Below are 16,084 nucleotides of genomic sequence, written 5' to 3' on the forward strand. Positions count from 1 at the left end.
TCTGTGCTGATAAAACATCTGGATTGCGCAATAGCTATGAAAATCAGTTCCGTTGTAAATCTCGTTAATTGTCATACTTACTGGTATTATGTTACTTATGATATGGCCTATTGAATCTTTCCATTATTTCCGTTAATTATGGTCCTTTTTTCATCATTTATTTGAAATCAACACGCTTACTCCTATTCACTTCCGCAAGAGAGCTTTACAACGAAAACAAACTTCACCATTGAGTTGAGAATAATAATTAGCATTTCCGTACCCAAAAAACTACTATTCGAAGTTATGGGATTTCGAAGTTATGGGAATTCGATGTTATGGGAATTCGAAGTTATGGGAATTCAAAGTTATGGGAATTCAAAGTTATGGGAATTCGAAGTTATGGGAATTCAAAGTTATGGGAATTCGAAGTTATGGGAATTCGAAGTTATGGGAATGCGAATTTATGGGAATGCGAAGTTATGGGAATGCGAAGTTATGGGAATTTTGTATTCGGGGTTTTGGTTCGAAGATATGAGAATTCTACGTAATGGGAATTCGGAGTTATGGGAATTCGGCGATATGGGAATTTATGGGAATTTTGTATTCGGAGTTGTGATTTTCGAAATTATGAGTCGTTCCCCACTTACCATTACCAGAGCTATTACCGTTAACCTCTACAAGTATTTATGGAACGGCGAAACCCCACCGGGGGTAGTGCCGTACTCCTGTAATCCCAAGCGTCTGGGAGGCAGAGTTTGTGGATGGCCGTGTGAGGACGACCACCAATCCCCTAACGAGTGGTCGGGATACTTCCGCCGCGGCTTTTGAAGCCCTTAATTCGGGTGGCCGGGTTACAGTATACTATAACTGTTGGCTCGATCTCGTGGCATGCAGGGCTTGCCACCACCCTCCTACGCATTGTAACCCAGCCACCTGAATTAATGGCTTCAAAAGTCGCATGATGACTTAGGCCTAAGGTGGTGCCTTGGGTATTAGCCTAGCCTAGCCTAGCCTAGCCTAGCTGATTATTATTAACTTTATAACGAATTAAGTTCATTTAATGTTAAATAATTACCGTATAAACTAAAATTACTTTAATAATTAATATTGCTTAATATTAATTAATTATTGTACTATGGATAAATAATCAATTTCTATTTAATATTATAGTTAAAGCACAGGAAAAGATATTATTTAAAATAAATAATATCATTTTTAAATGAATAATTAGACAAACTACAAAATTTGAAATATTTCAAAAATGTTTTATTTCTTAAACTATCATAAGTTTTATTTTTGTAATTGTAAGTATTATCATTTTTACCATAAAAGTATCTAAAGCTTTGATAAAAAAAGTAAAAAAAATTATATTGTATACAATATTAAATATAACAATATAATTTCAAAGGTTTCCAGTACAATAATATGGAAAATTTTATTAAAATAATTGTTAATTGCCGATTTCGCAGCCACCACATTTGCATAGAGCAGTGCATGGAAGCTGAGCTTTAAGGCACCTACACTGCCCATGGCAACCTTTCAGACACCCACTTTTTAAAATTTCTCTGCAGGCTTCACCAGCCGGGGATTTCATCATCCAAACTACTTTATATTCATTTGGCTCTGGCAATTTTGGACTTTTCTTGAAAACTTGACCCTCAACATGACCTGCCTGATACGACACGCGTAATAAATGTTGCAATAGGGAGTCTCTTGTGGGCGGTATGTTCTCAATACACCGACTCTTCTGAGTGAAAAGGGTTTTTCTTGCTAAGTTGATGTTGTCGTCTAAACTGCACCGATCATACAATAGGATTACGAACCTCTCGATGATCGGTAGTAGCTGCGATATTTCGGTTGCAGAAAGACCTGTAGAAATCTTTTGTAAAACTGGGGTCAAACTGTTATATACATTCCACGTAGCCCAGGCAGAACGTTTCCCTTTTCCTGTCCAGTCCCAAAAGCTACGATTAAACGTTCACACTCTAAGTTGTAAACAGCATAAATACTCAGTACTAGAACATCCGTGTCTACGGTGCGAATTAAAATATTATTGTAGCCTTGTTTTGCTCCATGGGAAACATGCAAAATCATGCGAGTGTCAGCCTCTTCGTGTGTGCAAGGAGACAATTCGCCCAACTCGTTTTCTTCCGCACCTTTTGTAACGATTACTAAACCAGGAAAATGGGCTTCGGCTACAGTTTTCCCCAGTAACGAAAATAGTTCAGTCTTGTTATCATCGTTTCGGAGGAATTCCGGCCAATTTCGAGGCAAATTTTTTCGCCCTTCAACTCACGTTCGTATTCCTTTTCCTCTTTTCTTCCTCGTATTAGCTTTTAGACTGTTGTCTAAGTAAATATCGAAAACAACGTCCACCCGACGGACCGAATCGCTAAATTGCCCTTTCACGTATTTAATAAACAACTGGGCATAATCGTTAAATGTTTTAGCCGTGTTGGGTTTCAGAATATTTACTAGGGCCGCTCCATCGATGACTATCATATCGATCTCGGATATGGAGGGAATGTTATTATCAACTGTTACTAACTCTTCTAAAATGTGGGTTAAATCGGATTTAGTCCCTTGTCTCATAGCTCCATTATCTGACAATGACGGTGGATAATTTTGGTTTCCATGGCAAAAGAATTGTTCTAAATTACTCGCTCGAACTTGACAAGCAATATAAAGTTTTGAAAAAAGATCTCTGTCGTGTTTCACTGCAGAAATCTGGAGTTCAGCTTTGCTTTTGATCTTTATTGGTGGCCTGCTAAACATAGGAAATTTGTTTTTAGTTAATTTCTTGGAATTTTCAATCTTTCACTGCTTTGCATTCTTTAACCATGGGCCAATAAAAGATTTCATCTTTATTGGCCCATGCTTTAACACAGCTGCATTACGTCAATCGCGTGATTGAAACGTGTTTCCCCCTAACTTTAAACAAGGTAGGTTCTATTTTTAGGTAAATGATTCCAAGTTAAATTTTATTTTATGTACCGAACGAATTCAATTTAATTTTGACATGTTTCTGAATCTTAATTATAAATCAATTATTACTCCGTAGTAGAGTAATTAATTAATGTTAAGTGATATTAATTAATATTAAGTGATAATAATTAATATATAGTAATGTTTAATTCATTATAAAGTTATAGTATACTGATTTATATATCGTACTTTTAAGTGTATTTAATTAAAATAATTACCAGCATACATTTTCTTATTTTAAATAGTATCTTTTTGGGCGCTTTAAGATAATTTAGCGTGATATTAATAGAATCAGGAATCCATAACGCTACTTGAAATGAATAACAGCTTGGATTCCCCGCCGTTGTGGCGGAACATAGTAGGCGGAGCTTATAAGCCTTTGTTTGTCACTGAATTTGACGTCATTTAAGGCGGTATAAGCGTTCTAGCCCCTCCCACAATGTTCCGCCACAAAATACCACAGGGGATATGGGGAGATACTCATTCCAAGTAGCGTTATGGATTCCAGATAGAATAAGTAAGAATTGCAGAAAGGTTCATGTAGGGATGCCCCCGCAAACAAACCCGCCTCTTTCCCCATTGAAGGAGGCGGCTGGACACTGGCGTTTTGGGGGGATCGTTCCCTTAGGAATTTTGCACTTTATCACGGGTTTAAATCGCATTTTACGGCTTTCACGTGGCAGATACCTATTGCCTCCCGTCGGAAATCGATTTAGCATATCAAAAAATGTAAGTATACAAAATTTCATGCTTTTATCACAAAACGCACGATTTTTCACCAAGCGACCTGACTACAACGCAGAACTTCAGAAGCAAAAGTAAATAGAAATGGCAGGAGTGGTTCCGAATTTTCACCCAGAGCCACATGCATGCTGGGATCGAAACCGGCTCCGCCCTCCCACCTCATTCAATTTAAATTTGGTTGGTAGGCGATACTTATGACCAAATTTAAATTACTCACGAAGCACATAGTCAATAATTTTCGAACTCACTAACATTTTGCACTAATCTTCATAAAGGTTATTAGTCGTCTTTGTTTAAATTAAATCTAGACGTCGACCATGACCATTTTTGGTGGTTTGATCTTTAAAATTAATTTTTAATTTTTAAAACTCGCCAAATTCTCGAAAAACCCTACCTCATTATTAGATTATCATTGTTATTTTGCTAGATTTCGAACTTAAAACTGGTTTTTCTCAAATAGGGGTTTTCAGACTTGCTCTAAGGTAGCGGCTAGGTAAGCTCGTGTGAAAATATTATTTGGGGCACGGCGTGACTCACTTGTTTCGATCTCCATTTGTGCGAAATTCAATCCTGTATTTTAAAAAAAAACAACAAACACGGATTCTCTTATTACACCGTTTATTTATCACTTTTCATATTTATAATTCGCTTATCATTTTTTTTCTCAAAAATGGAAAAATGAGTAGGGTGTTCTAGAAAAATAGAACAATTTCTTGAGAAAGTGCTGTTTTGTTACACATTTATGTGCTATAAAAGAAAGGTTTACCTAAACTTGGGTTGGTAATTTAAATATAAACAATAGAAATGGAAAGGTTTCCTATCTCTACTTTCGAATTACTGCGATAGCGATATTTCATGTGTAAAACATTTAGTATAGAAAAAGTCATTATGTAAAAAGGCAATAAAATTATAATTAAGCTCTTTGTTTCAAAGCTGAGATTCATTTTGATATTAACATAATATATAATACTTACCACTTTTGTGGAAGACATGGTGTGGGCTAGACTCGCTAGTGACAGACTAGAATTTAAAATAACCTAAACACTACATCAATAAAACGCGCAAACATTTGATAATTTTAACAGAATGGGATTATTTTATGGAGATAACTTTATATAAAGTTTATATAATTCTAAATGGCACTGTCTTCTGAGACTAGAATAGTTTGAGCTCAGTATTAAAGTAAATTCTTCTTTGGTTATAATAATCAGATTTTCTATAAAAGAAAGATATAAAAGTGCAATTGAAAAAATGCTGACAATATATCACACCATAAAAGGCTGAGTACTAGTTTAGAAAATCGTAGGAAAAATTATGTAAAATAAAATTAGATCATCATTCTTTTTTTGTCGTGGCCATCCACCTTTCTGGGCAATTCAATAGTGTCAATATAAACAAAGGGCAGTTCAACTTCCTATAACCACAAACATTCAATTAACATACTTCAAGTAGAGCTGAGAAGGCATTTACATGAATTTTTTAAGACGCGTTATTTGATCCACTTGACTCTTTGTGTAGAAAGTTATTTAATTTCCCCAAGTTAGATTTGAATGGACATCGAATAAATATCGAAATCAAGAGGAATGTTCAGTGATCTTGAATGGGTTATTTGGTGTCTTTCTTCAATTCCTCTTGCAAATTGGTCATGCTTTTTAGTATACTTTTGAAACTGGGACGACTAGAAGGTTTACGATGCCAGCAACCTTTCATGATGGTGTACACAGCAGGTGGGGTGTCATCTGGGCATGACAAAACGTTACCATCCTTAATGAATTTCACAACTTCTTCGTGGGTCATACCATAATAAGGCTGCATAGCGAAAGAAAATATCTCCCACAACACCACACCAAATGCCCAAATGTCCGATTCAACTGTAAACTTGTTATACAATATGGACTCTAGGGGCATCCATCGAATAGGAATGGCGTCATGCTCGCTTCCTTTGTAGTAGTTGGCAGCGTAGATTTTTTGAGATAAGCCAAAATCAGCTATTTTGACTGTCATTTGATCATTGACTAAACAGTTTCTGGTGGCCAAATCTCGATGAACAAATTTTCTCTCAGACAAATACACCATTCCTGACGCTATTTGACGACAGACATCTACTAGATCTAAGGCGCTCATTCGTATGTCACTGCTATAGAGTTCCCCATTTGCATTTCTAACTACATATTTGCTAGGAGAACATGACCGTAAAAACTCATTGAGATCTCCCCTTCCCATGAACTCAAAGAGAAGACACATTGGTTTTCCAATAGCGCAAACACCCAAGAGTTTCACAATGTTTGGATGGTCAAATTCAGACATGAGACACGCCTCTCGTTCAAAATCACTCTGATAGTAAAGAAATAAATTTAAATCATATTAGGAAAAAAAATAGGAACAATTATGAAAACGAAATTTTACTTGTAAATCTTCTGTGGCTTCCTCCTTGAGCATTTTCACAGCTACCATGGTGAATTCCTCAGTTTTGTTTAGACTAGGGGCTTTAGCTTGAAAAACACGACCAAATGCCCCCTGTCCAATGTCCCTTATGTAAATTATGTCATTTCTAGGGAATTCCATCAATTCCAATTTCGGATTTAATTTAGCTGTGGTACGATGGTAAGCCGTGTTGGATGGTAATTTATCCAGATCAATTTCGACGTCTGAAGTAGGTGTCGAATTATACCCTCTCCGATAATTTTGCAGCCTAAATGTCAATACAAATTAACATATCTCTCAGTCTGAAGTTTGAAAAGACGAAAAATTCAAAAAATACCTTCTGCACCCCAGTATGATCGCTATAAGCAGTACTAGTCCGGAAAGACTGACAGCACATATTATTAGAATAAAAGTTGGGGTAAAAACTGGTTGCATGGGAGGGACAAACACATCCAGTAATTCAGAATCAGTTGGGACTTGAGTATAATTATCTAAAGAAGAAAACTGATATTAAGTACAAAAAACAAGCAAAGAAATTTTAAGAAAAAATATTTGGCAAAATATCAACACCAAGGCATGTCTGATTTTTTTTTGATACTTTAGAAGATACTGAACATTTCTATGACAAAAATATTTTGCGGAAATGAAAATTTGCGAAGATATTAATTTTGTAAAATAACCGTTTTTTAGCGTTACCTTTCGCCAAAATTTGGCCCGCTTAGTTGTTGTAGGTTAAGTAGGATACACAATGGGCTTAAAAGAAATAAATATGCAATAAAAGCAAACCATTGTCCAATTTTTATCTACGGAAATGATTAAACTTGCGTAAGTTAAATGTTGATAAAACTTTTTACATGGTCAAGGAGCAGGTGAGTGCTGCCTTCAAAAATGCCAAAAACCAATTTTCCCGTTGAAAATTTGGTAAAGCACCTATCTCTGAACACAAGGTAAGTGTAAAAAAAGGATTGTGGACTAAATGACAAATACCAAAATTTAATCATAAACTAAGTGATGGCACCGCACATTCACTACGCTCTCGTGCTCAGGGTGTTTCCCCAAAATAATTTTGACACAGAAATGTTCCGTATTGTCTAAAGTATCCCAAAAAAGTAAAATAAAAAATCAGACATGCATTGGTGTGTTGATATTCACCCAAAAATTCATTACCACAATCAGGAATGTCACAATGTTGCCATCTGACTCGAGGGTCCATGGTATAACACCATGGAAATGGTTCTTCTCCACCAGCATTTCTGCAATAGTTTTCAGAGTTCATAACTTCAGGAAAAACCATAGGTGGCCTATTGTGGTTGTGAGGTTCCTATGAACAATTTGATTTTCAGTTAATATTGGAACATTTATATTGGTTCTGATATTCTTCATTAACCTGAGAATCCCATCTTTGGCACGGAAGACCAGATTTGGTAACATTAATGGTTCCTTGATAATATCGTCCCCTTCCCCTAACACAATCCACTGTAAGATCAAAAGGAACTAAATTATTTGAGCATAAAAAATTATATATATTATAGGAACAACTCTTACATGTAATTTCATTTTCTTTCATGGTCGTGAGAAAAGCGTGAGAACAGAGAATGTTACTATTGTAGGAAGGCAAATCCTCACACTGAGGTAGCCTAAAATGTCCCCTGGATTTAAAATACATGCCACGTTGCTTATTGTCTTCAATCATTGCCCATTCATTATAGCAGAAAAGTTCTCGCGTCGCCACACAATCTTCTTTGCAAAGTGGTCTACTGATAGCTACACCACCAACCCATTCGCAATTTGGAAATGCGTAGTTGCATAAGAGTTTTTCAGCTGCGCTACGACACGGTTCTTGTAGAGAGAATATTAGTTCACGCCACAAATCAACGGTAATCTGTTCATTTGGAGATTCCACCGAGCCTTCGTTACTAAAATTATGATACACCAGCCTCTGTTGGTTCTGTTAAAGGGAACAGTTTCATTACGTTTAAAAATGAGTGGATATTACTTCACGTAACTTACAATTGGTCCACCCAAATAACTTTTGCACGCTGTTCCAGTGTAAGTAGAACAATATCCATATGGGATATCTGTGTTTTTAAAGTGGCTAGATAACTCTCCATCCAAGGTGGATATGTTTTTAGGAGCTTCTGCTTGAAACATTTCAATAGATTCTTTTGGTTGGTCCCCAAAATTTGGTTCTGTCAGATAAATGTGGAAAACTTTGGTGTCTGTAGCTTCTGCTCCACCGTCGGATAAAAAATTAGATGCTTTGCAAACAATCTGGGTTCGAGAAGTTACATTCAATTTAAGAATGGAGTGAGATATCGTGTTTAATCCGGGAACATAAATCTGAAAGAAAGAGACAAGATTTAGATCACCTTGAGATAATTTTTCAAAGATAATACTAACTTGTTTTCCGTCTTTGAACCATGTTATGATGGGAGAAGGATCTCCTTCTGCTGAGCATTCTAAAGAAATCTCGGAGTCAGCTGTCACATTGAAATATGACCTGCCTCTGACAATTTTGGGGGGGACTGCAAAATCGTAAAATAAAGTTTGCAATTCAAACACACCTATCACAATTTTACCTTGGATGTATAATGTAGCTTCGGATCTAGAAGCTCCATTTGGGCTACGAGCGATGCACCGATAAGTTCCTTCATCCGCTTTACCAACACTCGCTAAAGCTAAACTTCCATTAGGAAATTTCTGGATAGTGGAAACACCTTGACCCGAGAGATCACCACCATTTTTTTGCCAGAGGAATGTTATTTTGTGATCATCAGTGGCGGAACAATTAAACATAACCGAATCTCCAACTGTTGCATTTCTAGATACAGGCTCAACTGTCAAAACAGGACCTTATTGGGAATTTCGGATACTATTAATAACTACTTCTTTGAAAGAAACTTCATAGACACTTTTAGACTTTATACCAGTACAATCAAAATATCTTACCAAATGATTTCTCAGATGTAACGGGCGCTGGAGTTAGGTGTGAAGTAGCAATGAAGTTACTTATTATAAAAATAACTAGCGTTAAAACTATGGGGGCCATCTTATACACATATATTTCATACAGTGAGTCATTGTCACTTTGACATGACCAAGGCTTAGGTCTTTCCCTCTACCGAAAATTCAGAAATAAATCATTAAAACATAGAGCTACGCAGAAAATTTATTTATTTAGATATTATTTTAAAGTAATTACTTGACAAAATTAAATATACCTCTATAAAATGTTAAAATAAAACTTGTATTATTCAATATTCAGACTATCTAAAGAAACTGCCGACGTTAAGCACTTGAGACCGCTCTAAGAATTTGATCTACTATCAGGTAGTCACCAAATTTTGTTATTGATTAGTGTCACCGCTGCCAGTATCACCTGGCACTACAGTTAATCCCAGTCGCAGAAAAAATTGGGAGGGCAAAGAATGTTTTTTCATCATGTTTTTATTAAAAAAGGGCGTTTCCGTTGAATTTTATACAATATTATTACATGTAGCTTTACATTTCGGACTTTATTTCGATTAGTAATGTCTTAAATAAAACTTCAATTGGTCTACATTGAATATAAATGAAGGCGCTTAAGAAAAAATTACGCAAAACATATTTCTTCAAAATTAATCGCCTCGCTACTCTCTATAATATTATAACCTAGCTAACCTTTTTTTTTTTAAAAAAAACGGTATACAAAATATTCAATTTTGTTTTCAAAATAAAAACCAATATCATATTTTCATGGAAATTTAAAATTAAACATAATGTTAACAAGAAATTCCAAAAACAAAAAAATCTGCCCGAGATAATAACATTGCTTTTAAATGTTACATTTATAGTTATTTACATGTAAAATCATTAAGGGATGATCTTTTCAATATTCTACAATTCTATTCAGTATTTAAAACTAATCACAAGAAAAGTCCAGCATAGTTCCCTTGCAAGCTGGCTGGCAAAGGACCACCAGCAGCAAAAAGCCGAGTCCCTGAACCATCGTAACAATGAGTGTAAATGGCAGGACTATACTCTAAAGTTAGATAGAAGTCGGGAAATTGTTCATCGGGGTACTGAAAACCAAACAATAAAAGCCATTTCGATAATTGGTTCATAGCAAACACTGCCAAATTATACTAACCACAAAGCCTTTAGTAGCTTTCAGCATCACTTGCTGCGAACTTTGCAAAGCCCTGGAATCATTTCTCTTCCGTTTGGCAGCAGCTTTTGAGGCATCTTGTTCATTTGCGTAGTTCACCTAAATATTAAAATTAATTAAAATAATGTCTGCATTATCAATCCAATTTAAATTTCACACCTGATCCAAATACTTCTGGGCTCTTATATCGTAAAATAGCACAATTCCGACTCCCGTTCCAATTGTTAAGAGTTCACCCATAAAACTCAATGATCTTATTCCGCAAGACTGGTATTTGGAGGTTATTTTAATTGAGGGTTGCAACGTTCGGCTATCAAGAAGGGTTATATTAGAGCGTGACCCTACAGCGTATAAAGATCTATCAGATTGCTGAGCTAAACAAACATTTTCGGAAGAAAATGGTAATTTCCTTGAAAATTTCTGAAACAAAAATATTGTAAATTACAATATTGTCATTCCTATAAATAACAACAAATAATTGAAATAATTTACTTGTTTGAACGTTTGGGCATCCCAAAGGTGCAGATAAGCGTTTAAGGATAAAGCAATTAACTCCTGGTAGTTGTTATTAAATATTAAAGCTCTGACTTTTTCCGCATTTTTGCAAACTTTAACAGCCAATGGTTGCATAGACTGGTATTTAGGCAAAGAGGAATCAGTACTACTCGACTGTCCAACTTTGCTAGTAGCATTTGTATTGGAAGAAAAAGAGTTTGGTTGTAAACGCCATAAAGCCATTGTCGTATCCCTAGAACCTGGAAACACAGTCTTTAAATCATTCACACGCAGATACTATCAAAAAATGCCTAAAATATACCAGAGACTAAAAACTCATCATCTAGCCACGTTACATCAAAAACCCAGTCTTTATGCGCTCCCTAAAGACATTTAAGTATAATTAGTGGTCTTAATATTATAAGAAAAATCATCAACTAGCCTCTCCAACAAATAATGGATCTAATGTGGGAAGTTGATAAACAGCAATGTCATTGGAATTTAAAGCTCCAGTTGCAACCAGAGTTCTTGAAGGATTCATTTGTAAAGCATGAATACCACATGGATTCTTGGGTGGAATACTTAATTCGCTACTTTTTAAACATGGAATTTGTACCATTTTCTTTGAGTTAACATCTAAAACTATTAGCTGCAAATACAAAAATATGAGTAAAAATCTAAATGTCATAATATGTGGTAAATAATTACCTTGTTACATTTAGTACCAAATAAAATATGACCTTCATTTAACCAGGTTGAACAAAACACTTTATTGAGACTCTCAAATTTAAACTCTTTCTCTTTCAAAAGATTATAGCTCAGAGAGAGTCGTGTTCCATGTTCTTCTGAGACTTTTAACCGTTGCAATTTCTGATGTCCCAATTCTCTGCCTTGGATATAATCCACAAAGTTTCTAGATTCTTTAGGAGGATCTTTTGAGACATCACCATTTAAAAACTGTTCCAACCATTCCAAATCTTGTAATATTTTGCCTATAACATCCTCACGATTACTAACGTTGCTAAACGTTGGTGCGTATTGACGATTATTATTGAGGTAGAGTTTTCCTTCAATGGCAATCCTTTTAGCATGTGCCATTATTATAAGTTCAAAAATTATATCAAGTTAGGCTTAGGGAATAATAAACAAACATTGAGATTTCAAACACTGTCAATTATTTGGAGAAAAAGGCTTAATAAATAACTTCCCCTTTCTGATTAGGAAAACATTTTAAAATCGGTTGATACTGGAATCAAAATAATTAAAGGGTTGCATTTTTGCGCACGAGATTTATTATTAAAATTAATTATTAAAAATTTAAAACTTTTTGACGGAAAGATAGACGCGGCTATCCGTTCGCGCCATTGAGTTGGGAATATTAATCTAGAGATCCAATCAAATCTGCTCCCCGCGAAACAAGTTTTTGAAAATTATGAATGTGCCGTCTCCTTTAAAATGACGAGAAAACGTTAACATATGACTCGTGGCGCCATCCATTATTTTTGAAAAACAAAATCTCTTTGCCGGAAAACGCGTCTTATTTGAACGAATTATTGAGAGATAGACGGCGCCACGGGTAGAATGATAAAGTTTTCTCGTCATTTTGGAGCAGACCAGACAGCAGTATTCTTATTTTTTAAAAACTTGTTTCGCGAAATACTGAAATCCGACGTTTTGATTGGACCTCTAGATTAATATTCCCAACTCAATGGTTGGCGCCGTGGCGAGTTTGGTTGCGTAACTTGCGTTCGAATTTTTCCTGAACGCACCCAACTAAGACCTTCTCCGATCACCCTGCATCATGGAAAAAAGAGGGTCTTTGCTCCATGCTCTACATGTCATAGAAATCGGATAACAAACTAGAACGATTTTTGAAATTTTGTCGTGGGTTCCGATTAGAACTTTTAAAAAACCCTGCCTTTGGTCCATGCTTTTCGTTTGGCTGGCAACGAAAGTTATGCCATCGGTGCCAAACTGGTGAACTAACACTCCATTTCGCCTAAAATTAAATGGCCGACTTTAGCTCGACGCTAACGCGGTTTTTTATAAATCTTTAAAGTAACTTATGTTTAATTAAAGTTGAAGAATGGCTCGAAACTGCGTAATCAAATCGTGTAAGAGTACATACTCAAAATAAAACATCTTTTCACAGGTTAGTATTTGAAATAGTTTTCTTTTTACCATAATTTCCAATCGCTAAGAACGCACTAGAAAACGCGTTTCTTTCAAATCATAGAAAGCTAGTTTTTTTTTAATAAAAAATTAAGAATGGTTCAAAATTCCGTAATTAAATATTTTAGGAGTAATTACTCAAACAAAATCATATCTTTTCACAGGTTACTGTTAGAAATAGTTGTTTTACGAGCAATGGTTATGGGGGAAACCGGTGCACAGTAATGGTTTATCGCGAATATCTACGTTAGTATTGTATGTACATGTACGGCTATAAACCCAAGTATGAACATTAGGGTCCGGCTATTTCCCACAAAAAATGTTCTATGAACATTGAACATTTTACATACTAGCAATCGTGGTGTCGTATTCGCGGTTTTAACGTTGTATTCGAAACGCGTCTTACAATTTTGTGCCTTCGTTGACTTAAATCGCATCCGCCGCTCTTCATGTAACCGCGTTTAAAATTTACCACATAGCTAACTCTTGTTATTTTTGCAATAAATCGCTTGAAAATGAAGCTATTGTGAAGGTTGTGTGAGACAAAATGATAGGAAAGTCGGAATAATGGATCACTTCAATTTAAGTTCATATTGATTGCCGTAAAGAATAAATCCAAAAGACCAGTATCAATGCTTTGAAAAGAAAACATGACACCGATGAGACTCTTCAACATGTAGAACGCGAGCGAATCAACCTACCAAATGATATAAGAAATATTCAACATACAAATTTTCCCGTTTATATGAACTTAAATGTAATATAAAATCGTCTTGAAAAATCGTTTATTGCTTTATAACATTCAAAAATAATATTTTTAATGCGCCATATGTAGATAATCGAACATCTGCTCGTCTAGGTAAAGTTTGCGTTGTCAACGCGCGTATTAGAAAGCAAAATGAGATTTTAGAAAGTAGGTTGTAATTCGGAACGATATTAATACTTTTCGCGAATTTGGTCATCAGTGAATTATAAATATAACTTGAAATAAGTTTCAAGGTTTATTTAAAAGCTAGTTTCATAACTTTTCATCCATTATTCTTTAAAGTAGACGAAAATTTTAAGGCGGTGAATCTTTCCCAGTCTTAAGCCTCGGTTTAATCTACTGCGAATTTTCAAGAAGGATAGGTATACTCCTTGGTATTTTGAAACGGAAAAACCTGATTACTATCGTTAAATCTTGGATTAATAATATGATATTTTTAATACGAAACAAATAACGAAATACGTGGAATTTTTGGCGTTAAATAAGCTTAGAACGTATTTCGTTATTTGTTTCTTATTACAAGGAGCGTTCGCCATCATTTAACCAAGATTTAACGATAGTAATCGGGTTTTTCCGTTTCAAAATACGCAGTAGATTAAACCGAGGCTTAAGACTTAAAATTTTCGTCTACTTTAAAGATACATTCTGAACGAACCAATGGATGAAAAGTTATGAAACAAAATTCGTGAAAAGTATTAATATCGTTCCGAATTACAACCTACTTTCTAAAATCTCATTTTGCTTTCTAATACGCGTGTTGACAATACAAACTTTACCTAGACGAGCAGATGTTCGGTTATCTACATGGTGCGGGAAAAATATTATTTTTGAATGTTGTAAAGCGATAAACGATTTTTCAAGACGATTTTATATTACATTTAAGTTCATATAAACGGGAAAAATTGTCAGTTGAATATTTCTTATATCATTTGGTAGGTTAATTAACGTTTAATTATCGCCAACTTTACATTAATTTCAATGGGGTGGGGGGAAACTTTTAACCAAGGTACACGCGAGCGCGCCTCTAGAGGCAGCGCAGATGGCGTTACTGTCGTTTTAGCCAAGAATCTAATCGGTACCTTGTTAGCCATTCGATTAAGCGTTCTAGTTTGTTATACGATTTCTATGCTACATGTAGGAGTTTTAACTCTGCCATAGATACACAGAAGAATGATTTAGTAGTCGGAGTTATGAGTAGACCAAGTAAAGGCTCATTCACACTATCCAACTTTTGTCAGCTGACAAGCTGCCCGATTTTTGTCTGACAGACAAGTCCGGTAATGTGAATGCTTCAGCTGATAAGATTTTTGTCGGGGAAGCTTCCGACTTTGAATCGGGAAGAGAGGCGAATAAAATCAGGCAGACTAGCTAGTCAGGTGGCAGCAGCCAATAGAAACCGATAAAAAGTTACTTTAATGCGATCACGTGTGAAATCGCAGTGAGCGGACGACGTTAAATTTAGGCTTTTTTAATAAACTTTTCGACATATTGATCCTTGTGTGGAGAAAGATTGATAGGTAAAGAAACCGTAAGTTTTATAACTATTTCTTTCCCTTTTTAATTATAACAGAATTAATCTAATTGTTCGTTCTTTTTTCACCCTTTGTTTATTTACGATCAAAAAATTACCTAATTAAGCAATTTTCTTTTATTCATCAGACTCCATATTTATTATCACTCAAAACAATAAATTTAACCAGCCACAATATTGAGCCAAAGCCAAGTTTCCCAAATCAGAAAAACAAGCAGACAGCTTCTACCTAAATTTCCTTTCTCTTTTTGGTTAATGATATATAAACGACCTCATGCTCAACTACCCGACAAAAAGCATCCAACACCAAGTTGACTAGTTGGATAGTATGAACGCGAAAGCTGACCTGACTAGTCGGGCTGACTAGTCAGACAGATATAGTCAGGTGACTAAAGTTGGATAGTGTGAATGCGGCTTAAGCCGACCGCTATCGTATTCATTTCTACCATGAATATCAAACTGCATTAGGTATTCTAGCGGCAGCCTCAGTCGCTAGTATGGGAGCGGCTTAGTTATTATGACGTTGGTCACGCGCCGCCACTCAAAAATTTTATGGGGGTGGGTCAGAATAAAGGGGAAATTAAGTTGGTGTACATGGCTGAATGCCTAGACACCATACGCGCCTTTGTTACCAACAAAAAAATAAAATAAAAAAAACCTGTAGAGCAAAACCATAGAAATCTCATAGGTAACTAGAATGCTGCCGCCTACGGCCGAGCTTGACGCCAGTTCGCCTTGAACCTTCAGCCAATGAGAGGCCGTAGAGTGGTTCCGCCAAGGAGGATAATAATCCTCCTTGGATCCGCTACTATAGCGGGAGATAGATGACGTCATTCTC

General features: G+C 35.6%; 2 protein-coding genes across 4 annotated transcripts; both read right to left on the bottom strand.

The window, feature by feature from the left end:
- Nucleotides 1-4,332: 4,332 nt before the first annotated feature.
- Nucleotides 4,333-9,447, bottom strand: LOC149923170 (tyrosine-protein kinase transmembrane receptor Ror2-like). Of its 2 annotated transcripts, none has more exons than XM_090163160.1 (11): nucleotides 9,338-9,447; nucleotides 9,085-9,253; nucleotides 8,715-8,987; nucleotides 8,536-8,660; nucleotides 8,146-8,475; nucleotides 7,681-8,083; nucleotides 7,523-7,611; nucleotides 7,303-7,456; nucleotides 6,473-6,626; nucleotides 6,118-6,403; nucleotides 4,333-6,045 (listed from the first exon to the last, which is right to left on the bottom strand). In XM_090163160.1, the coding sequence occupies exons 2-11, from the start codon at nucleotides 9,182-9,184 to the stop codon at nucleotides 5,317-5,319; spliced, it is 2,643 nt and encodes an 880-aa protein (XP_090019286.1). In that variant the 5' UTR covers nucleotides 9,185-9,253; nucleotides 9,338-9,447; the 3' UTR covers nucleotides 4,333-5,316. The 2 variants fall into 2 exon arrangements, with proteins under 2 accessions (XP_090019286.1, XP_090019287.1); XM_090163161.1 differs by having other exon boundaries at nucleotides 9,357-9,400.
- A 398-nt stretch (nucleotides 9,448-9,845) lies between these two features.
- Nucleotides 9,846-12,115, bottom strand: DCAF12 (DDB1 and CUL4 associated factor 12-like protein). 2 transcript variants are annotated; one of them, XM_090163791.1, is made up of 7 exons: nucleotides 11,486-12,115; nucleotides 11,220-11,426; nucleotides 11,100-11,160; nucleotides 10,775-11,037; nucleotides 10,442-10,702; nucleotides 10,265-10,381; nucleotides 9,846-10,196 (listed from the first exon to the last, which is right to left on the bottom strand). In XM_090163791.1, the coding sequence occupies exons 1-7, from the start codon at nucleotides 11,873-11,875 to the stop codon at nucleotides 10,041-10,043; spliced, it is 1,455 nt and encodes a 484-aa protein (XP_090019917.1). In that variant the 5' UTR covers nucleotides 11,876-12,115; the 3' UTR covers nucleotides 9,846-10,040. The 2 variants fall into 2 exon arrangements, with proteins under 2 accessions (XP_090019917.1, XP_090019916.1); XM_090163790.1 differs by having other exon boundaries at nucleotides 11,100-11,156; nucleotides 11,216-11,426; nucleotides 11,486-12,114.
- Nucleotides 12,116-16,084: the final 3,969 nt, after the last annotated feature.

The sequence above is a fragment of the Leiobunum rupestre genome, chromosome 11, assembly GCF_980474605.1.
Source record: "Leiobunum rupestre chromosome 11, qqLeiRupe1.1.hap1, whole genome shotgun sequence".
Classification (NCBI taxonomy): domain Eukaryota; kingdom Metazoa; phylum Arthropoda; class Arachnida; order Opiliones; family Sclerosomatidae; genus Leiobunum; species Leiobunum rupestre.